The 27,050-nt window shown below is 34.7% G+C and overlaps 1 protein-coding gene across 8 annotated transcripts in view; it reads left to right on the plus strand.

Annotated features, from left to right (window-relative positions):
- The first annotated feature begins 1,352 nt into the window (after positions 1–1,352).
- Positions 1,353–27,050, plus strand: part of WDR17 (WD repeat domain 17) — a 93,550-nt gene continuing 67,852 nt past the window's right edge. For 3 of the 8 annotated variants that reach the window (XM_019749461.3, XM_019749462.3, XM_074329895.2), the window contains exons 1-2: positions 1,354–1,564; positions 20,489–20,611. In XM_019749461.3, coding sequence (XP_019605020.3) covers positions 20,546–20,611 — 66 coding nt within the window. In that variant the 5' untranslated portion in view covers positions 1,354–1,564; positions 20,489–20,545. Of the gene's footprint in view, positions 1,565–20,486; positions 20,612–21,574; positions 21,737–27,050 lie in introns of those variants that run through there. The other 5 variants (XM_074329894.2, XM_019749466.3, XM_019749465.3 and 2 more) reach the window with 4 other exon arrangements.

Here is a 27,050-nt window from a genome sequence, read left to right on the forward strand (position 1 = left end):
CAATTTCTATTTCCCATCATATCTTCAAGTACCCATCCTCACGTCCTCCAGAGAAAGTAAACAAGTCAAAATCAATTGTATCAATCACGCATTTCCTCCACTTTGTGCTTTTAGTCATGTTGTTCCTGCTGCATAGGATGTCCCTATCCCCCTTTCCATCAGGTGAAATGTATTTATTTAATAAGTTCCTGTTTAAATATCACTCATTGAAAGTTTCTCTGTATATACTGGAAGAAAAATTTCTCCCTCTTTCATGTGGAATCATCTCACAGAACTTTTATATAACCCTATGAGGAACTTCGCACATTGAATTATATTTAGTTGTTGCCCTCTATACTTTCTTTGGTAGATTATGTGCTAATTTATTATTTTATCCATCCATCCATCTATCCAACATTTACTGAAGGTCTGCTATTCATCTGGCACTTTGTTAGTTGTATGGAATAGTTGTAAGAACTGACTCTAGATTTTAACAAGTTTATTGCCTAGGTGGAAACGTAACATTTAAGTAAACTTTAATTTGCAAAATACAATAAGCGCCATTGTAGGAAACAATCAGCAGGAAATACTTTGGAGTCTGTGGCACAGGAGGGTAGGCATTATGTCCAGGGAATTTTCCTCCTTGGATTAGACCATTCATTAACTATTCTGAGTCTGACATATAATTAAAGCTCAATAAATGTTATTAAATATACTTTATTCCAAGTATATGAAGGCTTATATTCTCCCGTGTGTTTGATAAAGGTCTTAGGTAGTGAAGATATTTCAGGGATATGAAGAAAATAGAAATGACAGTACCAAGCGTTTTCATTCAACCAGATTTTACAAGGAAAATGTCAGTTTTGCACATTTTGAAGGCCCGTATATGAACTACATACAACTCCACTACGACAGGCAAATAGTCGGGTCTAAAGGGGTCTCCCGCAGAGCTACTTGAGCCCAATGAGACCATAAACAAGTGCAGGAGGCAGCATTCTGCACTCACATTCCAGGTGGACTAGTGCAGCGTTGCTTCTTAAGGAGGCTCACTTCCCTCCTCCAGGCCCCTCAAGAAGACGGGGTGATTTACTTATTGTATATTTGACTCTCTCATTTACCTCGAAAGGGCAGACTCGGTATGTGGAACGCGTTAGTTAGTGAGAACGTTGGTGGCTCACTGTTTTCCTCCACTTTCAGCTTCATTGGTAAGCCGTTGAAACCTCGCCCAAAGCCTGGGAACCAGGGATTTCGCGCAGACCTCCCGTTGCTAGGTAACCACCTCTAGCGCTCTCGGTCTCCTGGATAACGAGTTACTTCCGCTTCTCCCCCTGACGCTCCAATCAGCGAGCAGGGTGGGCGACACGAGGATGTAAAAGCGGAACCAGGAGAGCAGGGCGCCGCCGTTGGCGTGTGGAGCCCGCCTCCCTGCCCCTCGGAACCCGCGGCCGGGCAGCGCCGCCCGGGAGCCCGCGGCGCGCAGGGAGTAGGGCGGGGCGGGGCGTGTCCGCGCGTCTGCAGAGCTCGCGCCGCCGCCGCACCGGCTTCAGCACCTTCTGCTGTCCGCCGCTGCACTCGCCTCTTCCAGGTAAGGAGCCGGCGGGCGGCAGGGGACTTGCCTGGGCAGACGCGGTCTGGGGAGACTGATCTTTGAAGCGGTGTGACATTGTGCGAGCGGGCCGTGGACAGCCCTGCGAGGATCGCAGACTGTGGCTTCATGCGTCCTCCAGGGCGTTGCACACGATGATGCATCGTGGGTGACTCCCCTGAGTTTCAGAGTCACACACCTGGTTATTACGCTGTGCAACAAGCTGCCAACATTTATAAATCTCAACTGCCACTGGAGTGTAAACTGTGACCATTACGAGAAACATTGGTTTGTTTTTATTTTTTAAGGTTAAGTATATGTTTGTCTGGAGTCTAGATTGTGATTCTTATTATTGTGCCCGCCAGGCACTTCTGTATTGATTATCTATCTATCATCCCTTTGAAGATGGTCTTAATATTCAGGTTGTACCAAGAAAGCTGTGATTAAAAAGGAGACATTTCAGAAAACAGACGGTATTGAATGCGAGAGACATAGTGTATGTTAAGTAAGTCATAAAAAATACAGGCTTTTCCTTCCCCCCCACCCCCAAAAAAGACTTTTTTTGCATGCAATTATTAAAAGGGGCAAAAATTTGATCTGACTTTTTTATTATACTAATTAAAAGTAATTGATTTGAATAAAATTCAGTGATAACTTTGATCATACATAAAAAATAAGTCACACTTGTTTTTGTAACTCCCATATGTATGTTTTTTATTTATGGGAGTCTAACAAGGGTTTGAAGAGAAATACTACATTTCTGAATCTTTCGTTGTCTGAGCATTTCAGAAATATTCTTCAGAGAAACTCATCTCTCTACCAATTTTTATAACCAAAGTTACAGTTCCTTCTTGAACATTTTAAGTAACCTTGAGTAAGAAAAATTTTCCTTTCTCTACAGAGTAAATTCTTTGGGGAATTTCTACAGTTCTCTTCAGGTATCCCTGTCGAATTTCTTGCTCACAAATCTCCAAGGAATAGTCTCATCAACAGTGAGAGAATTATCTCCATGTGATTATCACTGATCACAGCCTGTTTTGGGGTGTTGTCTTATCACTGCTCTGCTTTAGGGGAGCTGATGCTCTCATCAACAGTGAGAGAATTATCTCCATGTGATTATCACTGATCACAGCCTGTTGTGGGGTGTTGTCTTATCACTGCTCTGCTTTAGGGGAGCTGATGCTGGGTTTGTAATGATTACAGCCCTTATAGAAAAAGTGCTGTCTTACATTCTTTTGAGATTCTGCCTCACTGGCCTAAGTGTGCAAGAAAATGGGCATAGTTATATCTAACCTGTGTGAAGGCTAAGATCTGAGACAAGTGGTTTGACGATCTTTCCTGTTCCATGATATAAAATGAAGTATAGTAATTAAGTGACTATGAAAAGTTGTCAGTTAATTCAACAAAATTTTGGGAAACATGCGTTAGTGGATTGTTTAGAGATTAACCTTACAATGCTAGTTTTAGGTCATTCCATTAATGGTTCCTGGGAAATTTTTCAAATGAGAATGAACCAATTGCCTATTTCAAAGGGCATACATGGAAAGAAAAATCATATATTTCTTAAGTGAACTCTACAAACTTACTCTATATAAAATGGGTAGTTGCATTTTATTCTTTATATTGATCTGATTTTCCTGTGTTTATATTAATAGAAATACTTAAAGAGCTGTAGGTATCTCTGAAAAAACAACAACAAAAAACATTAAATATATTTACTTAAAAGTTTTAAAATTCTTCATTCTTTTTATTTTTAATAGTTAAATACTAGTGTACTAAAAAATTTGTTACCCATTAGTCACATCATATTCCATATATTAGAAAGCCACAAATTAATTTAGTTTAGGAAAAAATGTTTTTATATTCCTTTGCCCCTAGTAGAGGGACTATAAGGGGTAGAGCATTTTTGTTCATTGTTTTCTGTAGACTCTACCTTGTTGCCCATGGCCAGGGCATAGGTAAGTCAGTGGCAGATTTTAAATTACTCAGAGAAGAGTAGGAATAGTTTTATTTTTGTTTGTTTTCCCTGATAGAAACTAGAAATCCAACATGAATGATTAGATTATCACTATCAATAAAGTATGTGCAAATTCTCCAGACTACCTAATTTTAATACGTTGTGTAACTATAATGAAGATTACAGTGAAATTCAAACAATTTTGAAGGATTCCCATTTCTTTCCTATAGTCCAGAATTTATTTGAAATCTGATATATGCAAGGAAGATAACAGTTTATCAGATTACTGAATAACCAGTTTACCCAGCCATAGAGGTAATAAAAATATTATTTCTACTTTTTGCAATTGCCAAATTATCTCATTTTATATTTTGTATATCTATTCCATTTAGCAGATTAAAATATTAAAGTAAGGTTATGTAGCTTCCAGTGTGTCTTCAGAACAGATATTTCATTGAGGGTATTTTAATCCCAGAAATTGTGTTAGGAGATTGGGAGAGATTTCTCATTTGCGTTGACTCCTTCTTTTCTGTCGTGTCAGAAACATATATTAAACTAAGAGTTGGTTGGCTCTTTTCAATATCCAAAACCATGCTGTGTTCTATGATAATCACATCCACATTATTCTCTCACTGTTGATGAGACTATTCCTTGGAGATTTGTGAGCAAGAAATTCGATAGGGATACCTGAAGAGAACTGTAGAAATTCCCCCAAAGAATTTACTCTGTAGAGAAACAAAACTTGAAGGAAACCTTTTTTTTTCTTACTTGAGGTTACTTAAAATGTTCAGGAAGGACTTGTAACTTTGGTTATAAAACTTGTTAGGGAAATACTGTAAAATGACCAGCTTTGACCTATACCTTTGTATATTGAAGAAAAAAAATCCCATTATGATTGACTGGAAAGATTTCAAAAGTTCTCATGATACAATATGGGCTGCCACATTAGGAGACAAGGTTGAGGTTGTTTTCACTTGATTTCAGTGACTAGACAAACATAACTGAAGAGAAATTTAAACATTTTAAATAGGCTAGACTTTGTAAAAAAGGCAACCTGAAATTGGAGCCACAGGTGGTATTTGTACACAGATGTCACATAATCAACTATTTGAGTGAGATAATTTTTTTAAATATAAGGATAAAACTCTTTTTATTACTTTACATGTACTTACTTACAAAGTGTGATTTAGTTGCCTAATTATCTCCTAAAACTCTGGAATTTTACATCCTAATGTAAGAAATACTGGGGGTGGCAAAAAAAAAAAAAATGTATACAAGTGGACACCTTGGTCAACGTTGCTCAAGCCGTAGTTCTCCATAATCAGAAGTGTCTGGATGCTGACAGTAACCACTTTGAGCACCTCTTGTAATTGCAGAAGTCAAACATGACTTGTATTCATCTTTTGTTATCGCTATATATTGAATATTACAATTTTAATTGTTTTTGTCCTTTCTTAAAATGTGTATACATTTCTTGGGCACCCTGCATATCTGTATACACACACACACACACACACACACACACACACCATGCACTTACATGGTGGAAAGTTCATGAACTTAATTGTCTAACGTGTGTGTGTGTGTGTGTGTGTGTGTGTGTGTGTGTGTGTGTAATAGAAACAGATAGTAATATACATCTTCTATAATAATATCATATAGGTGATAATTTATCAGTGTTACTTGCTTTTATAGGGATAATATATAAGTGTATGTTCAGGAAAACGCTATCAGAAGATGTAAGAAATAATTTTCCATGCTTTGGTGAGGATGTTACAACATTCAATATATCAGATTTTTGCTTTACAGATTTACAGATTCGAATGCTCAGACATGGAGAACTAACAGTCGAGTTTGTTAAATTAATTTCCTTATGCTTAGGCTCATTGTCTTCTTCCAAATTGTTGGCTAAGTTGTGAGCATATACCAGTATCCCAGGCAGGCTTATTTGCAGTAATGTAAAATAAGTTCAATTTCATATTGCGCACACACACAAAAAACTTGCTTTCAAATTAGAAAATAGAAAATAATTCTTATTACACAGATTACTCATGTTTGATATGCTGTAGGAAGACTTGCATTTTCTAATATAAAACAGCTCCACATGGAGTCTTGAAAATTGAAGAATTACTAAGAAATAGGTAATATTTAATTAAGTTTGGTCCTTTAAGATAAAACATTATGAATGAGTCTTAATGGAAAGAGTTATGCAAGATTTTATTTTTAAGGTAACAGGTTTGAAGGAATCACTTCAGAATTTAAGCTGGAAGGATCCTTAGAGACCAGTTAATTTAACACCATTATTTTGTAGATGAGGTCACTAAACACAAAGATTGTGCTGCTCAAAATTTGTGTATGTGAAAGCTGGTCTAGAACTTCCCTCTGACACTCAGCATTGTGCTGTTCCCTAAAGAGGTCGAAATATATCACCATGATTTTCTCTTTCATTATATTTCTTCAAGTGAGCCATTGAAAAGTTTGAGTAATTAAGATTTAGATCACTTTTGTAATGTTAAAGTAATTATTTACACAATGAACAATGTTCATGATTGGTCTCATCATATAGAAAGTTTACTTAAAACATTAGTTAAAAAGTGTTTTCCCACAATTTGTATACTTTTTTGATTTGCTCAGTAATATTAATCATACAATTTAAGTTTTGCTGTGAAGTCTTTTCTTACTTTTTGGGATCCAGTTACCTTAGAAATTCTTTATCCGAATGCACCCCAATGGTACATAAGTGTACATAGCCATCACATCTACCATTGAATGTTAAGATTATTAGATATAAGAAGCTTTCGGAAGTTACATCTGAAGCCTAGATTATGGTTACCATTAGGTAATATTTTGAAGTTGGATGCTTTTCTTTTCTAGACTTTCTAATACTTTGGTACCAGGTGCCAGCTAGAGTCCAGTTACTCAAAGTGTAACTTGGACCAGCAGCATCAGCATCTCCTGGGAGCTTGTTGGAAATGTGAATTCTCAGGCCTTAGCCCTACCAAATCAGAATCTCTGAGGGGGGCCCTGGAATCTGCATTTTAATAAGCCTCAAGAGGGTCTCCTGAAGGTAGAGTTTGAGAAGCACTGATATAGGGTACATTGTGCCATTGGACCTTGTCACTTCATAAGCTGGTAATGTTCATGTCCAATTCCACTTTTGAAACTTTTCTTGGGAGTACCAGGAACTGTTAAATAAATAAGCTCATTCCTGAGAATATAAGAATGGATACATTTCATAAGCATCTACATTTCAATAGCAGCTTTTTGGACCTAAGTCTCACTTTCATTATTAATTATATTGGTTCATCTTTAGGGGGAATTTCATGTTGGCTAAGGGCATAATTTTTGACAGGTGGACTATCAACTAGAGTAGCAAGCTATCAGACCCATGTATTGGCCCTGCCTTAGCTGATACAACCTTTTACTTACCAAACCTCAGGATTTATTTCAGGCCTTCTGTCAATGTGTCGATGCATATATTTAAAGACATTTTCAGATTTAGTGACTTTATATGAGCTGTTTCTTTTCATTTTAACGCTTTCAAGTTTTAAATCCATTTGATTTCCTTGGCTGGTTTTTCTCAATTGACATGCCAAAATAATGTTTTAGCACCTCTTTCCCAGAACATGAAAATGCCAGTCTTAGTGACTGCCAAATGGGAATCCTGATTTCCACAGACAGGTAGGCATAAAGACCGCAGCCTGCGTGAAAAACTAATGTACAAAAATCTAACTCACAAAACAGATTAGTTAGAAGGGGACAGGGATCCTCAGGTTTACAGAACAATTCATGGCTTAGCTTCTCAAGTCTTCCTTCATGAGAAATGATCCCATTTAGAAAAATAAGCCTACATATTTTTCCATGCTCTACTATAGAAATAATCCTATATCTTTTTATGATATTTACATCCTAATGTCGCTCTCTTAATGGAATATTTACTTCTAACTTCTTAGTTTATAAGTGACAATATGTGATTTCCCCCCTCCTCTATTTTTTTGGGTTGACTCTCTCAGAATGGTCATACTGAAAGTATGTGAATGACCCTGTTGTTCAAGAAAAGTGATTTACTTCTTTGATCAAATTAAAAAGCATTTCCCCATTCCAGTTTAAGAGATTCTGTAATCCTCCAAGCACCTAGAGAAATCTAATTCCATACTTCAAGTCCATATAATTTTCATTTTGGTGGTTAAAATGTAGGAAAGCATAAAAAGAAATACGTAGATGGAGATAAGATAACTGCATTCATTTTGCCACATCTTTGAATCAGTGTCTTGGTCTTACATATAACGCCTGCGCCTCACTGACAGATTCAAATTCATAGTGGTATAAGTAAGTGGTCATTTTGTGAGTCCAAACTAGAACTACCAAAATGACCTTATTCTTTTCTATATGCTACATAATCCAGGATTTTAACGTAGCTTAACACTGTACTTGTTGTGACCTATTTTTTCGTCTAAGCTTTTAAGAACATCATGAGTTGACATATGTTGGGAACGCTTAGGTAAAACGCCATACCAAGTGCATTGAAGTTACACTTAGGAGTGACAGAAATTTAAGAGATTAAGCTCAGTCAGTAGAAGATACCAGAGATAGTTTTTCTGCTAAGTTATCTTTACTACTGTTGAAATAAGTAGTTCTGAAGCTTTACTGTGCATATTAATCACCTGGGAGTGATGTTCAAAAGCAAGATCACCCCAAGATTCTGACCTACTAGCTTTGGGGTGTGATCCAAGAATCTATATTTTTAGCCAGTTTTTTAGTTAACTGTGATGCAAGAGACCTGAGAGCCCCATTTTGAGATGCACTGATATAAAAAGCTTTAAAATTGTATTCATCCTTGGTAACTATGGCTCTACATGTCACAGTGAGAATAGTGGTCATTTAGAATTATGGACACCAGACAGGGGAAGATCTCAAGTTAGTGGGCTAATGGCTTATTTTTAAAAAAAAAAAATCCATTTTTTTGGCAGTTTCCAAAGTGTTTCTAATAATAACACAATAATTATATAATTAAAAAATATTTTTTGCAAAGCTCTGAGCATATAGTGTATTCAAATTTTAAACAGTGACTTTTCAACAAGATGTTTTTAGAGCTTTGTTTTTATTAATGCAGGCAATATATTTCTATTAAGAAAATTTACAAAATTCTGAGGAATATACAGATGAGTTCAACAAAACTACCTTGAATCTGTATCCTGATATGTCTCTAACCTTTGAATACGCATTTTGTACACTTTTATTGATTTTTCTTACTATTTCTCAAACCTGCCAGGAAGCATCTGTCTCAGAGTCCACTTTAGTTTCCCCCTCTGCTTACCGCTTTCAGATCAGATATCTTTGTATTTTGCCTTCTCACCTCCTTTGCTTAGTGTCAATTCAGGGAGGCCTCCCGATACAATTTTTTAAAAAATTGCAGTGTCAGCTCTATCTCCAGAACCCCTTATCCTCTTTCCCTGAATTTTGTCCACACCACAAATTCTCTTCTAATATACGTCATTTACTTGTTTGTTTTGCTCATTTCCTGATTTCTTCCCACAAGAATAAAAACTGAAAAGGCACGATTTTTATCTGTTTTGCGCAGTGCTTTATCTTCAGTGCCTGATGGCACATATTTGGTGCTCAGTAAGTTATTTGTTGAGTGAATGAATGAATTGAGAAGTGATTATTAACATTTTTGAAAACATAAATAAGTGAAAAGAATTATAAATTTTTAACTATTAAATAACCAACCTTGTGGTGTTTATTGTTTTAGTTTTTAATGTGTGTGGATGTATGTGTTTGTGTGTCTATTATGTGTGTGTTATATATATATTTTAAAATATATATTTAAAAATACAGGAACATAACTGTTTACAATATACCTTTTAGTTTAACTACAGAGACTTTTTCAAATCACTGATTTATAATTGCTCCTTACATATTTAACATGTTTTATTTATATGTTCATATATTTTTATCAACTTTTTAAAAAATTTCGACAAAGTTTATGGTATATTTTAACATAAAACCTAAAAATTTTAAAAATATGATTATTTTTAAATTATAAAAATACTTTCAATCTATTTCTCCCCAAATATCAAGAAACAAATTATGTCTATTGATTACCTTTGTAAAATGAGATATTTATCATACATTTCTTTTCTTCTCTTTTTTTCCTAAATCTCAGTACCTAGGAAATCAATCTGAGAGTTTTACATTTTTATAACTAACTTATACATTATTGGCCTTCTCTTTCAATAATTATTCTTGACATGTGCATTTTTATAAACATAACTTCGATATTCAGGTTTCTCTGCTTAATGTATTTTTTTAAATTACATGAACTTTTATATTAAAGTTCATTTTGATTAATTTTTCAAAAGCCTGTAGTTTTTACTCAAGTAATTTTTAAGGAAGATAACATGGGTGAATTGCCTTCTAAATCCTTGTATTTATGACGGTGTCATTCTGTTTGTATTTCCGTCATACATGACTGATATTTTGGCTGTTTATAGACTAGCAAGATCACAATAGTTCAGTTTAACATAGTTATTGTACCACTGATTTCTAGAATTTAGGGCAGTGGTGAGATAAGATGCCAATCTGAATTTTCCTCATTAGTACTTAACATTTAGAAAAGATTCTACTTAAATGCTCATAGGGTTGTAAAACAATAAATTAATATCTGAATTTGCCTTACTATATATTTACATGAGGATCTTTTATATATATAAATATATATATATATAGTTTAGAACAGAAGGACTGCTTACTTTCAGGGTCTTAATCAGGGTGTGCTTAATCACATGTATTGTAAATATTTTCTCCCATTCCGTCTCGTGCTTTTCACTTTTTTAACGATGTCTTGATAAAAGAAGTTTGTTACTTTAATATACTCCAATATGTGAATTTTTTTCCTTTGTGGTTTGCATTTTTTTATGTGTGTCCTGTTTAGTAAATCTTTTTCTGCTCCAAAGACAAGATATTCACATCAGTTTTTTTAAAGCTTTAATATTTTACCTTACATATTTCGATATCCAATCTCTCTGCTATTGGTGTCTTTTTTGTTTTATGTAAGATTGAGGTTATTTTTCCATAACGGTATTCAGTTGACCCACAAGCAATTATTGAAAGGTCTATTCTTTCCCCAACTTACAGAATTATCACCTTTAACACAAATCAGTTAACAGTATACAAAGAGATCTATTCTAGACTCATATTCTGTACCATTAGTCAGTTTTTGTATCCCTGTATTTGTACTACACTGTCTTAATTATTATAGCTTTGTAGTCGGTATTGATAGCTAGGAGTATAAATCATTAGCTTTCTTCTTCTTCATGACTATCTTAACTATTCTTGGGCATTTACATTTCCATATGAATGTTAGAATTGGCTTGTCAATTTTCATACACACACATGCATACACATTAAACATGCTGGGATTTTTATTGTGATTGCGTTGAATCTATAGATTAATTTGAGAGAATTTATATCTTTACAATATTAAATCCTCAAACACATTAACATATTATATCTCTACTCTTTTGTTTAGGATGTTCACATTTAATTTATGAGAGAGATTGCTCTGTAATTTCCTTTATTGTAAAGTCTTTTTCAGGTTTTGGCAGGATATGAGGAATTGATAAGTTACTCCGTTTTTTCCAAACCCTCAAAGAGTTTATATAAAATTTCTTCTTTAAATATTTGTAAAAATTCACCAGTGAAAGTGTCTGGGCTAGAAGATTATCTGTGAAGAAGTTATAAATGTAGACTCATACTCATATTCAAGTTACTTAGATTTTCTCATTCTTGCGTCAACTTTGGTAACATACCATTTTTTTGAGGAATTTGTTCATTCTTCCAAGTTGTCTATTATATTGCAAATGTGTTTGTAATATTTTTACTCTTTTGTTTTTAATGTTAGTATGTTCTATAGTGATGTCTTTTTCATTCCTGATATTGATATTTGTACTTTTTCTATTTTTTCTTAGTCGGTCTTCTAAAAGTTGCTCTAAAGGAACCAACATTTGGTTTAGTTGATTTTCTCTATTGTATGTTTATAAACGTAAATAAGGCCTTCCACTCTTTTTTAGAAGTGTTTCTTTTTTCCACATTTTTTTTATTGCTTTCCTCTTCTAGTTTTTTGAGATAGAAACCTAATCTTTGATTTTCATCCTTTATTTTCTAAAAACTAAAATATAATTAAGGCTGTAGTCCTCTACCTGTAAGCGTTGCTTTAGCAGTAATCCACATATTTCTATTTCTTGTGGCTTGCCATTTAGTGCTAATTATTTTATTTCCATTTTTAATTCTTCTTTGATCCAAGGATTATTTAGAAGTGCTTTGTTTAATTTCTAGACAGTTGTGGATCTTCTAATTATTCTTCTCTTATTGCTCTCAGATTTAATTCCATGATGACCAGAAAATATTAATATACTCTGAATGATTCTAATGTTTTGGAGATCGGTGAGGTTTTTGTATAGCTTAGCACATGGTTTATTTTTGTAATTACTCCATGCTTACTTGAAAGAGTACAAATTCTGTCATTGTTGGGTACAGTATTCTATATGTCAATTGGATTCAGATCTTTCATACTCCTATGAAGTTTTCTCTATTTATTCTATCAGTTATTGAGATATGTTAAAGTCTTCCATTATGATTATGGATTTGTATGTTTCTCCTTTAATTCTGTCAGTCTTGCTTTATATATTTTTAAGTTATGTCATTTGGGTAGAAACAATTACAGGACTTTCGTATCATTCAATTGATTCACCATTTTATCCTTAAGTAATGTCACTCTGTCTCTTAGTAGTATTTCTTGTCTTAAAATTTGTTCTATTATTTATATAATAGCTCTCTTTTGTTTAATAACTATGTATTATATAATTTTCTGTTCTTTGGCTTTTCAACCATTTTGTAACCTTATATTAAAGTGTGACTCTTGGAAAGAGTATATGGTTGAGTTTAAGTCTGCCAATTAACTTTTAATTGTAATCTACTTATTTAATGTATAACTGTTATAATTTGATTTACATATACAATCAAGCTTTGGTTTTCTTGTTTACAAGTGTTTTATTAATTGCATTTTCCCGTGATTAACTTGTTAATAATGTTTATTTATTCTTTTTTAGTTACCCTAGAGATTCTATCATGTAACTGCCTCATTACAGTTAAAACAAATGATTACTTTTACCTCTTCATTGATACTAACTCCATTTATCTTGATCTCACCTTTTACATTGCTTTCATCTAATTTAATGCTAAAAATATTTTAAACTATACCATTATAATTATTGTTTTGTATAGTTAATATCTAGTTATATTTCACCACATATTTCCCCTTTCTGTGATATTCATTATCTCTAATGTTTTCATGTTTCTGTCTAAGATCATTTTCCTTCTGCCGAAAGAACTCCCTCTAGTAATTTTTTCTAGTTCAGACCAACACAATTTCTCTAGTTGTTATTGTATGAAAACGGCATTATTTTTGTCTTCAGTTTTATTTTCACTGAGTGTAGAATTCTAGGTGTGTAGTTATTTTTCATAACTTTAAAAATGTCATTCCATTGTGTTTGACTTCCCATTATTCTTTTATTTATTTATTTTTTAATTAAAGTTTATTGGGCTGACAATGGTTAGTAAAGTTACATAGATTTCAGGTATATAATTCTGTATGACAGCATCTATATATCACATAGTGTGTTCACCACCCAGAGTCAGTTCTCCTTTCATCACCATATTTTTTATCCCTTTTACCCTCATCTACTACCCGCCTCCCCCCTTACCGTCTGGTAACCAATAAACTATTGTCTGTGTCTATGAGTTTTTGTTTCTTTATTTGTTTGTCTTGTTCCTTTGTTGCTTTCAGTTTTATATCCCACGAGAACCAAATCATATGGTTCTCGACTTTTTCTGCCTGACTTATTTCGCTTAGCATAATAATCTCAAGACCCGTCTATGACTATATTGTGGCCATTAAATTTTTTTTTCTTTGTCTATAATTTTCAGCATCTTACTGTGATGTGCAAGTTATCCTGCTTGGATTTGTTGAGCTTTAGGAACTTCACTCTTTTAAATCAATTTTGGAAATGTCTCACTATCTTTTTGAATACTGATTCTACTATATTTCCTCTCCTTTTTAGACTCCCATTATATCTGTCTAACTTTTCAGCATAGTCTATTTTTTATGCTCTGTTCTATTTTATTTCACTCTCTTTTTTCTCTATGCATTAGTTTTTGTATGTACTATTTATTTATATTCCACAGTAGTAATACTGACTTCTGCTATATCCAACCTGCTAATAAACTCACTCATTAAGATATAAATTTCAGGTACTGTTTTTCAGTTTTAGTCTTCATTGAATTTTCACTTTGGATATATTCTGACTCCAGTAAGAATACTTCATTTTCAACTATTTTGTTTGTAATTTCACATTACAAATAGTATGTGACCTAAGCTAAAGAGGAATATACTGTCTACTTTGTCACTTTGTTTTAGTGATTAGAATCACTGATAACTGGAGATTGTTATCAGCTGTATGGATTTATTGTTCAAGGATGAGCTTTCAATTTCTTTTTAGGATGTAGCTATCTAATACTTTGGAAGGTCTGGTCAAAGTGTACAGTGCCGGGATGGGAACTATTTGTCTGTTCAGATCTTGTCAGGTATCTAGGAATAGGCTTGTGGAGCTCTGCTCGTATGCCCATTCCCTGTGGAATAGTGGGAATTAAGGAGTGAGAGGCTCTACTATGGATGTGGCATTAACAGGCATCTGCTGTTGGTGATAATGGCAGTCAGTAAATTCCATGTTGGTGTCCTTTGGACCCCTAAACACATGTCCTTTATCTAGTCCATCTCAGTGTCCTTCCGCTTGTTTGGTAGACTTCAGTTTTTGCTCATTTCCTACTATAAGATTTTAATCTTTGTGTTCACCTTCCTCATCTGCTTGTCTCTGACATTGCTTCTAAAAATATTTGTAGATTAAAGAAGTATTAGTGCTATATCTCAGAGAAAGACTTAAGTTAATGCCTTCTGAAATATGATGGCTGGGGGTGGTAAGTGGGTCTGGAAACTCTAAGGGGAACATAAAAAGATAAATAAAAGTATACAAGTGAAATTAGGAAATACAATCCAATTATTTTACACACACACACACACACACACACACACACAAATTCATTTTGGATTTTTCACCTCTAATTTTGTTAGTATTAGAAAGCACTGCTATATATTCTTAGTGTATAATAATTTCTTCTTATTTAGATTATATGCTGACCACAGAAATGTGCAATTTAGTGTTTTGTAGCAGCTAAATTTGCTTATTAGCATAATTAGCATAAAGGAAGTCTTATCAGCTTCCTAGAAATCCCCCTCATGGCACCTTCCTGTCACTACTTCCTTCTCCCCAAAGAAAATTCTCTCATTACTTTTAATAGCGTAGATTAATTTTGCTTGTTTTTAACTTTCTATAAATGGAATCATCTGATATATATCTTTTTTATATTTGACTTTCAGTCATAATTCCATTATCGGATTCATCATTTTGTATATATAGCTCATGTTAATTGTTGCATAGGATCCCAATGTATGATTATACTGCAGTTTTTATCTCGCAGATTGGGGGAAGCTGGTTCTTGGAGGGGATTTGTGTCTCCCTCTCCCCAGCCGCCCTCTGTGGCAGCCAAACTCTGCTTTGTATCTGTGGCGGTGTAGGAGAGAATTTTTTGCACCTCCTCAAACAGTGGCAGATCTGTGCTGTGTTTTGGTACAGGGTGGGAGCCTAAGATGTTCCTGCCCACCCCGTAGGGGCAGACAGCTTTTGTTTCTTCCCTTCTCCCAGAGGTAGTGGATCTTTGCCTAATTCCTAGGGTCAGGAAGGAGAGTTTTCTGCCCCTCTCTAGAGGTATATGAGGTTCTCTTTTACTCCTCTCCATTTTCCCGGGGAATGAGGCTGTTTGTTTCCTCCCCCCCGAGGAGGGATATTGCTTCATATGAGAGAATGATTCAGGGAAGTATAGTGTTTCATGCCTGACAACTATCAGCAGCCAATTGCTTCCTACATGTCTGAGCCACTGAGGCTAATTGCCTCTGTCCCCCCTCCCTTTCTCCTCCTCAGTACCCAGTTAAGGCCTGTGGAGAACATCTTACAAGTGAGTGCAAACCTAGCTTGCCTGGATCTCCGCTTCTAGACTGATGCTCTAGCTCACATTGGCCTTAAGGAATTAATTACAATTTTATCTGATTCTTTTTTCTTCTTTTATGGCAGTCACCTCTTTCTCCCATGCCCTGTCAAAGGTGAAACCATTAGTGTGTTTTCTCTCTTCATAGAGGGGCTCCTTACTCTTTGGAATTCCCTTGATTGCTTTGCAACCTGACAATTTAATGTTATCTTCCTCCAGAGATAATTTACTTTTGCTTTTGAAAAGTTAGGGTAGGGAAGATCACCTTACTCCAATCGTTGAATGAATTCATTTGAAGCTGAGCCTCAGTCTGTTTCTGTTTCTTTCTTAGTCGTAAGGTGTAAACCCAGATGGTTCTTCCTGAAAGGAACCCATTATTAGATCATTTTTCCTTGGCAGCATCTGAACTCCAATTTTTCCCCCCGCCAGCCTTACGAGATTACCAGAAGCTCTCCATGGCTTCTCAGTATTTCAGTCACTACATTTATTCAAGCAAATCCTTTTAGGGAAAGTGTAGCATTCTCCCACCCCACAACCACCACCAAAAAAAAAAAAAAAAAAGTGCCTGGCTAGTCTTTGGACTTTTCTTGGGACTTGCCGTCTTAGTCTGTGATTTTACATATCATGATTCACCTTTTCTAGTTGTCCTCAGTGGGACAAGTGGAAAATATATATTTGTCTGCCATTGCTGGAAGCCAAGGTCTTATAACTAACAATCTTTTAAAAATACAGAATTATTATGACTATTTGAAGTACACTTAGTAAACTGTTTCTCTGCTCTCTAACTCAGACTTCCTTCTTACATTTTTATGTAGGGTTTTAATCTAGTTTGGATGGACAACTGTCCCAAACTGTAGTGTTATACTTTTGACAGCTGTCTGCCATTCATTTTGATTCCTTCAGAGGAGTATCTGTCCGTAGTCAGTATAGGCAGACAGTTGATCCCAGATCAGTGTAACTTGTGCGACACCCGCAGCATAAGGAATATTTATATTTCTAGAATCTCTATTTCACAACCGTATCCTCTCCTCTAACATACCCAACAATGGTTCTAGACAGGTTAGATACAGATACATGAAAGAGAATGATTTTGAGCATTCCCATGTATTTTATACTCGATTCTACCCTGTTTGATTGAACAAGCAATGGCTTGTGCTTATTTTGCAAGTTCATTCTAGTTTGTTGGGAAGTTTAAATAAATATCATTGCTGTCTTGTACAATAACGGAGACAAGGGCAGACTAAGAGAGTATAACTGCAGATAGTACAATGGGTAAGAAGACATTACTCAGAGGGGATGAATTTAGTAGCGGAAAGGATAGGCTGCAAATGCCAAAATTTCAGAGGATTAAGCCACATCTTGGTCTGAGATATCAGATAAAACTAGATGAAAAAGTCTCAATGTAGAATCAATGAGGCCAGATTTGACTTGGCTGAGTGGTTCTGCTTCTCGCTGGAGATCAGAGATTTGTCTGAGGCAGCTCTGTGACTTGTGTCATCCTTCTTAGACTGGTGAGGTATGGAATGTTCTGCTCAAGCTGATGGCAGAGGCACAAAGATGGGAATGGAAACAAGCCCTGTAGCCAGAGTTGGACCTGGAACACTCTGACTTCTGCCCACAGGTCACTAGGCAAAACAAGTCACGTGACAAGCCCAAAGGCAACAGGCAGGGACATAGAGTCTTCCCCTAATGAGGTTATGGTGAATATATAGATGCAGGGAGATATATGAAAAGGTCAGAACCCGCAACCAGACCATGTTTGGGTATTAATGCCTACAGTAAGTTTCCAGACATTGCAAAACATTTTACTTCATTATCTTTATTTTCTTTATCATGGTGACCTTCAGCTTTTGATTATTGTCATTTCCTTTCATCACTAATCTTATAGGCAGTAAGAATATTCTGACTATGAATTAAGTTAAATTTGTGATTTTAACACTATGCTAGTCAATAAGACCCATGGACTGATAATACACAGATGTAAAGATGGGGAATAGGTGCCACCATGACTCTCTCCTCCCTGTCTCTGTTAACTGCTAAGTGACCATGACATGCTTCTCCTCTGAGGTGAGCTCAAGGTTTCAACTCTGCACTCTGTACTCCAAGCAACCAATAAAGGAAGTGCGAGAGTTGGAAACTATTTGCCATTCTTATACTAAGTGCACAAGATTCTGTTTACCCTCAGATCATCAAAATACTTGGAGGACAATCAAGAAATATATATTTCTATGCAAGATAATATTTTACCTGCAACTACATACTGTGAAATATTTTTCTTTTCTTAATTCTTGCAAATATGGTAACTAGTGCTCATGGAAAAACATCAAGAAATAAAGCGTAAGAACTATGGTGCCCTCTAAACAAGATGTTAATGTTAACAACATTGGGTTTACAATGGTATAATAAATATATACCTGGTGCCTGGAATGATTATAAAATAATTTTACTATTTCAAGTTTACATTTTATTTTACCCTTTTAAAAACAATTTCTTAAATGATTTGGTTAGCCGTTTCCCTACAAGGAATTGAATAATGATCCCACTTCACTTGTTGGTGAGTACATGACCTGTCACTTGGATATGTTTTTTGAGACCCTTTCCAAATTTCAGTAACATGTACCTTCCGTTCATGTGAACTGCCATTAGTTGACAAACTCGAGCATTGCAGGTGTCAATTCATTCAACAAACACTGTGCATCTTCTGTACAAATAGGAATAAGGTAAAGGTATGGCCCTTTGCCTTGGGGAACTCACAATTTATGTCTATATAAATAATCACTACCCAGTACATATAAATGTAAATTTAAAGGCACACAGATAAGGGACTTGGTGCATTTGAAAAGGCTTCAAAGAAGAGGGGCATTTAAGTTGGATCTCGAAAGACCCTAAATGTGAAAGAGCTCATTATTCACAGAAAAAGGACAGCTCAGGCTAAAGTCATGACGGTATAGAACATGTTTAGGAGTTGCAGTGAAAGTAAGGGGATTAGCAAGCAAACTATTTTATTAGTTTATACAAGACATGATGAGAGGTTTCACTATAACAGTGGCATCAGGGATGGAGAGAAGAGCCTTTGGAAGAGACTTTCAAGATAGTTTGAAAGACTTGGTGATCAAATGTAGTGGGAGGGGGAGGGGAAGGTGATGAAAGAATTAAAGATAGCTTGATGTTTTGAATCTTTCTCCGGTTACTGTCTAGAGTATAATGATAGTCTCTGAAATGGGGAATGCAGTAGAAAGTAAAGAATGTTTGGGAGTGGTAGAAAGGGGAAACCTCACTTGAAAGAGATAAGCTAGGCTTTACACATGTTCATGTTGAGATCACCTGGTAAAAGCTGAGGGACCCAGGTTCAGTAGGTAGTTTGAAATGGAGTTTAGGAGCTTGGCTTGGGTAGAAGTAGGTTGAATGTATTAGAAGACAGACTGGAACCACTGCAATAGTGGCATGGTAGTTAGAGCTGTTGGGCAAGTGCTAGATACAGGTTCAAGGTGGGGTAGAAAATCTTAAGGCAGGATATAGGCACAGAATTGTTACTCAAAATAAGATAAGCGGTAGACAAGAGAGACAGCAATGGGTGTGGGGGGCAATTCTTCAGGGTAGGACAGTGCAGGAAATTCACATTCTGAGCAGTGAGGCAGGAACCAGAGGCTCTGTGGGAACCCTAAAGGTAGGACAGAAAGCGCGGTCCAGATTGGGGAAGCCATCAAGATGTAAAGAAATGAAGCAAGAGGTTGTACCAATTCTGGAACTTCCTGTGGAAGCAAGATCCTTTTTCCAAGCATTTTCACACCTGAGGCTTCAAGCTGAAACTGAAAATATTTCTAGAGAGAACAAGGAAGAAGAATTTTGAAGAAGGGTGCCAAATTGCATTTGATAAATTTTTTCAGAGTAGCGATAAGGCTGTTCTCAATCAGCTGATAGTGACATTTATATCATACAACGTGTGTCTTTTTATGCCAGAAGAAAAGCTGTTTTGCTTTTGGGATATTAAACACTCAAAGTACTCAAATTGTTTTATTTTTCTTTCCGCCCCCCTCATCCCTCCTGCCTCCCTCCCTTCTTTCTTTCCTTCCTTTTACTTCACTGAAGTATAAGGGTTTGATGAGTTTGGTCAAGAAAAGACCACTGAGAACCTGTTACATGTTGGGTGATGAACCTAAACTTTAAGGAGGATATTTTGAAGTTCAAATGTTCTCCGGATTACCAAGAAATCTCTTATTTAGTATGACTGTAAATAATTTCTTCCAGAAATGAGTAAAACTAACATGAAATCAAATTCCTGTGATTTTGATTTTCTGTTAACAATCAGCTCAGCTGGAAACAAATAGATATATAGGATTGGCCTTGTCATTAAATAACTTTTATTTAACCTTGAAGCTTTCTTCTATATTTATGTCCAACTCCTAAGGTTGAGAGTGGAACTAATTTTCTGCTTCCTGTTATTTTGTAGTTTTTCTAGATTCCTTATTACTAAGTTGGTTAATTTTCAGAAATAATCTGCCTATTTCTTGCAAAAGTTAATTCTAAAAATGTTTCTAAAATGAAAACTGTTAAGCCTAATACAATATTTGCTATAGCATTCTCTGGTACTATACAATAACATAATTATTGTTTTATTTATCTTTTCTTAGTGGAATATAGGCTTCCATTTTCCAGTTTAGCATTATTTTTACAGATACTGTTATTTGTAAATTATTGAAATTGTTTCAGCTGAAATATGTGTACATATCTAGCTTCTTGTTCTGAATAGCATTTTTCAAGGCAGGTTTGGTAAATTGCTTGGTTGAAACACATTGTTGTTGCTTTAGGTGCTGACTATTGTGAGGCCGAATTTCCAATTGCTTTGATTAAAATAGAAACATTCTATGGCTTGGATGACTTACATTTCAGATTGGTTTGAGCAAGATGATTGGTATGAAGGACTACAAAGAGTAAGCTATATTTATGTTGTAATTGTAATTCCCTGTGTTTTTTTCTGCTTTACTTCTCATACAGCTATATTACTGTGTCATTTCTATTGTGAACATGTTCACATTGCAAAATTCTGAGTGTAAATAAGATACTTATTTGATAGATTTATTTAAAAGCAGAGGTAAGAAAATAATATTAAGGATAGTCATGATTATACATTGAAGAAAGGGCATTTTTTTTCTGTTCTTGTTTCAGATGAATTCTTAGTGTTTTCAGATTATCTTTATTAAGTATGAAATAGAAGTCTTTCTGATGAGATTAACGTATGAAAAGGGCAATAATTTCAACAGTCATTTTACATAAAGAAAAGCATTTAATGAAATAGATGTGTATAATAATACTAAGTATTATAATAATATTGTAAAAGAAAATGCAAAAGTTTTCTGAAGATGAATGCCATGTTCTACTTGATAAATTTTGAGGCAATTATATTTCAAAAGGATTTACATTGTTACTATGGCAACTTTTGCATAGTATTTTGAAAATAGCTACTCTGATCTATTACTGCAATAGTACAAAACTGCTATTTAAAAGTGCACCTTATCAAAATGGGTTCAGTTTAAAATAACATATGATTTCTCTTTGACAATTTTTACTTTTTTAATGGATGACTTCTTAATCATTTAAATGAAGGCAATTTGTGGATTTTGGCAATTTGTGGATTTTTTTTTCATTAATGAGTGAAACAAAAGAGCCAGAATATCTTTGTGTAGTTTCATCAGCTTTTCCCCCATTGTTGTTTGAGGGTATATGCTACTAAAGATATGCAGTACTGAATGTTTCTTCCTCCTTACTTCTTCAGGTTCCCATTCTAATCACGTCAATCAAAGATATTTTCTTGGTATCTTAGTTCTTTGTAATTATCTCTTTAATTGTAAATCCTCAGCAGTTTAAAGCCACTTGTCTCTTGGGTTCTTTTTCAGGTTTCTTTTTTCTTCAGCTGTGAATCAAGATGGTAAACATCTCTGGAGCCAGTTAATAGCTAACTGGAGAAAACCCCCTCATATTGTGAATCCTAAAGCATTCTGCAGACAAGAAGTTGAGAATTAGTGGTTAACTTTCCATCCTGAATTCCAGCCTTACCCGTAAATGATAAAATATTTCAGTTTACGGGTTTAATGGTTGCACTCCAGTCCCACTGGACACACACATACACACACACACACACACACACACACACACACACACAGACACAAACACACACACGCACACACAGCATCCTTTGTATTATGTTTTAAATGTAATATTAAGTGCATTTATCATGTTGAAAAAAAGGGTTAGTGTCAAGTGCAGTCCATGCATTTCTTAATGGGAGGGGATAGGGATGATAGTCTAACTTGAGGAAAGGGGGTGACTAAGTCTAAGATAAATGCTTCCGTACTAAAATTGTGTGTTCCTTTATAACAACTTAGGGGCGGCTCATGGAGATCATGAGGACTCAAAATACTTCCCTCCACCGTAACTCCAATCTACCCTTTAATACTAATATTGGTCTTTATAAGTGAATTCCTGGTTCTGAGACATTTTAAAATAGTAGATGTTCTAGTTATAATTAGACCCTCAAATTGCCATGTTGTCTTATGAGTTGGCGCTTCTTCTGACTCGAATTTTGATCAGCTTTTATACAGACATAGATGAGAAAGAAAGATTCTATAGTAAATAATGAAAATTGGCTGATGAATATTGATTTTAGTTTTCTCTAAAAATCCAGCTTATTAATTTTCAGATAATGTGTACGTGCATATTTATCCTATATAATGAGCATTCAGCATGGCAAATTTTTCAGTGGAGTAGTTTTTCAATGTTCACAGGAAGAGATGAGTTGGACTTTTGAGTTAAAAATTGTAATTTAGAACTATAGTATTTGAAACATCACCAAGTGTGAGTTTGATATTTAGAGCACTAAATTGGACTTTATATATTGATATAATAAATATTTATAGCATTTGTATATTTATATATATTTCTACAGACACATATATATGCACTTGAGTTCAACTTAGTTTTATAAATTTATTTTTGTCAGTGACTGTAACTTTAATATGATTCTTTCATATCATAATACTCTTAAATATTCAAAAATGAGCTCTAATATTATACACATCTAATGTAAATCTACCCTCATCTCTTGTTTTTTACATTCCATACACATATTGTTCAGAACATCTCCACTGTAACTAATTGTGTGTGTGTGTGTGTGTGTGTGTGTGTATCTGTGTGTGTCTGTGTGTGTCTGTGTGTGTATGAGATTGAAACTAAAAATTGTATTTTGGCAAGAAAAATAAATAAAAATAATATCTCTGCAAGAGCTATAGTTGCCAGGCCACTGACAGTGTCAGTTGCTGTGGGGTGACCCAATGCTCAGGTTTTCTTCCTGAATCCTTTATAAGTCCACATTATTCAGTGAACTACAAGGTTTAGTACTTCATCTTTAAAGTGTATATGTTATTTCTGAGCCCAAAACACTGTATTTTCCAAAGCAACCAATCTTTAGAATGGACATGGAATTTTTTAAGTTTCTCATATAAAAATGAAACATATAAAATAAGGATATAAAGGGGTATATAATATTGATCTGAAATACACAATTACCTGTCACATGCAGTTAAAATCTATTTATTTACCTGTATATGACATATTTTATAGGATTAATATTTAAAATATAAATATATTTTTAAATGGACCTTCAGTTGAACATTTTCTATTTTCAGTAATGCAAAATCATTAATTGTGTAACCATTCATGCTGACTACAAAGAGATAACAAAAGCTCCTGGACATTTCTCTTTATCTACTAAGCAACTGTAGATACCACTTAATAAGGGCTACATGGTATTATGTGTATACGTATATCTTATAATACTTTTGAAAGATAATCTAGAAGTTTCAAATACTACCAGTTTAAACACATAATTCAGATTTATAAATGCAACAGTATTCATATATCTAATAATACATGTTTTTTATATTTCACTCAAAATCATAGATTTAAAAAAATTAACTGCTATTTTGCTTTGCCCTATTTATTATTTTAATGGCTGGTTTGGACAAGTTATTCAACTCTTAATTTAAAAAGGATTTAAGTTGTTGGACAGTAAGACTTATAAAAGCTGGTTAGGAACAAGGGCATGCCAAATTGTATGACAAAATTCAAATGTTTATATTATCTAAATTTGGAAAATAAAAAGTTGTAAATCAAGATATACTGATAGTTAAAGTAAAAATGTGTTGGCATGGATTTCAAAGTAATTTATTAGTTTTTAATAAAAGGTTAGCAGGGGCACTTCTAGTTTCTAGTCTGACATGTAAGGAGCTTAGAAGTCTTCACTCTGGCCTAAAACAATAAAAATCTGAAAGGAATGAAAAAGTCAACAACTCTTCTTAGATTTGCGAGTGAAGTGAATTCACAAGGCAAACTATTTCCCCCCAAATTGGAGAGACAGACAGGCAGATACTAGCATCACAATGTACTAGAGCAAAAACCCACCAGCCGATACCTCTGTGGGAACCAGAACAGAGTAGGAAAACCTGAACTGTAATTAATGAATTGCCAGAGGCTCATGCAGCAAATCTGAGAGTTGAAAACTCCAGGGAGGCCCACATGCTCTTGTGAGTTTTACCTCCAGGATCTCTACCAAGTCCTCACTATGAATATTGGAGAAAATCCGTTTATGCTTCTGGCACAGGGATAAGAAAAGGAACCGTTTTTGAAATATGCCAGAACATTCTCTTCTCTTTAACAAGGCTGCCTTCAGGAAAAATTATTTTACCGAGCCTAACCTGTTAGGGTTATATCAGAGCCTAACCTATCTGAGCGAAGGGAAATACCCAACTCCACACTCCTCTAGCCATCCCCTCCCACCTATCGGAGGAAACTCCCAAGAATCATTGGTGAGTTTCACATTCCATAGGCACAGATTCACCAAAAGACAGAGTCCTAATCATAATACTAAGAATGCTTCCTCTCCCCCCACATCTTACCACCACATACTAAAGGCCTATTTACCACAGTTCCTTTTACCTAGTACATCATGTCCTCCTTTCAACAAAAAGTTACAATGCATACTAAAAGGCACACAACGCAGTTTAAAGAGGTTAAGCAATCATCAGAACCAGAGTCCAATATGGCAGGAATGTTGGAATTATCAGACCAAGAATGTAAAAAAACAACAAAAAAAATCTGTGATTAATATGTTAAGGGCTTTAATGGAAGAAATAGACAACATGCAAGAACAGATGGATAATTTAAGCAGAGAGATGGAAATTCTAAGAAAGAATCCAAAAGAAATGCTAAAGACCAGAAACACTGTAACAGAAATGAAGAATGTCTTCAGTGAGCTCATTAGTAAATTAGACATGGTTGAGAAAAGAATCTCTGACCTTGAGAATATGACAGTGGAAGCTTCCAAAATGGAAGCAAAGAGAAAAAAGGATGAAAAATAAAACAACAGAACATCCAAGAAATGTGGTACATCTACAAAAGGTGTATAATACATATAATAGAAATACAGAAGAAGTAGAAAGAGAAAGGAACAGAAGCAATAATTGAAGTAATAATGACTTAGCATTTCCCCAAATTGTCAGATACCAAACTATAGATCCAGGAAGTTTAGAGAACATCAAATAGGAATACCTAAAAATGTACCTAGGCAAATCATATTTAAACTGCAGAAAATCAAAGACAGAGAAAATCTTGAAAGAAGCCAGAGGAAATAACCTTACCTATAGAGGAGCAAGGATAAGAATTACATTCAACTTTTCAGAAACCATGCAAACAAGAAGAGCGTGGAGTGAAATATTTAAAGTGTTGAGAAAAATAAAACACCAGCCTAGAAATCTATGCCCTGAAAACTTATCCTTTGAAAGTGAAGGAGAAATAAAGACTTTCTCAGACAAACAAAAATTTGGGAATTTGATGCGAGTAGACCTGCAAGAAATGTTCAAAGCTCTCCAAAGAAAAGGAAAATGATATAGATCAGAAACTCAGATCTACATAAACAAAGGAAGAGTATCAGGGAATGAATAAGTGATGATAAAATAAAAACTTTTATTATTCTTAATTGATCTAACAAGTAACAGTTTGTTCAAAATAAAAACACTGTATTTGATTATGTATGCTTATGTGTATGTGTATATACACACATGCATACATATATGTGCTATGCATGCTTACATATATATGTGCTATGCATGCTTATGTATAAGTGAAATGAATGACAGCAATGATACAAGGGATTGGAAGAAAGAATTAGGAGTATTTTGTTATTAAAAGGTACTGATACTACTTGAGAAGTAATGTAGTATTGTTTGAAAGTAGAGTTGGGTTAGTTATAAATGTATATAGCAAATTCTAGCTCAACCACTATAAATTTTTTTAAATGAGGTATATTTGATTGATATGCTAAGAAAGGAGAAAAACTGAATAATATAAAATAATTAAAATCGCAAAAAGAAAAAAAAGCAGGGAAGACAAAAACAGGAACAAAGAACAAGGGCAACAAAATGAAATAGTAAAAATAGGGTAGGTATTAATCCAACTGTATCAATAATGACCTTGAATGTCAATGCTCTGAATACATCAAGTAAAAGACATATTGTCAGAGTGGATCAAAAAACAAGACCCAACTAGATGTTGTCTACAAGAAACACATTAAATACATAGATACTTATAGGTAAAAAGTAAAGGGATGGATGAAGCTATACCATGCTAACTTTAATCAAAAGTGGATATAGCTATGTTAATTTCACACAGAGCATACTTCAGAGCAAGGAAAGTTACGAGGAATAACTGCATCTCTGGTGTTGTTTACAGGAACATCCTCTGCCCTGCCACATAAACAGTTTATACTCAGTAGTTTCCAGCTTCCTTCTGTCCCCTCTTTACAGTGAACCATATTGATAACCCAGTTTGTATACCTGCCTTGTGTACCTCAAATAGTTTTGGGAGAATATAAAGTCAGTATCAACACTAGGAGTTCTATTATGACAGACGTCATAATCCTCCCAGTATTGGCTCACAGTGCTTTACCTTTGAATTTGTTGCCCTGAATGAATTGCTCATATTTAAAGATTGGTACATTTTACATAAAATGTATTTTTATTTTATATAAAAATCTGGAAATTTTTGTCTGATAAGTTTCATAAATCTGGCAACATGTCATGGCCTTCTCCAGTGATACCAGAGCCCTTTAGATAGGACATGCACTTTCTCTTTCACGCTAGTCCCCATCACTCCTTATATGACTCCCAACCCTTGGCCAAGTGTCAGCTCTCATTTATCCTTTTATAATCTCTTGCTTCCCTAATTTAAATTGCCTGCCTTGATGGCTATAGACATTGGAGAATTTTAACTCCTGTTCTTTGAAAGTATAAATTAAAATAAATAGTCCTAGTAGAAAAT

This window comes from Rhinolophus sinicus, chromosome 16 (genome assembly GCF_057876585.1).
Source record: "Rhinolophus sinicus isolate RSI-liver-muscle chromosome 16, RSI-T2T, whole genome shotgun sequence".
Lineage (NCBI taxonomy): Eukaryota > Metazoa > Chordata > Mammalia > Chiroptera > Rhinolophidae > Rhinolophus > Rhinolophus sinicus.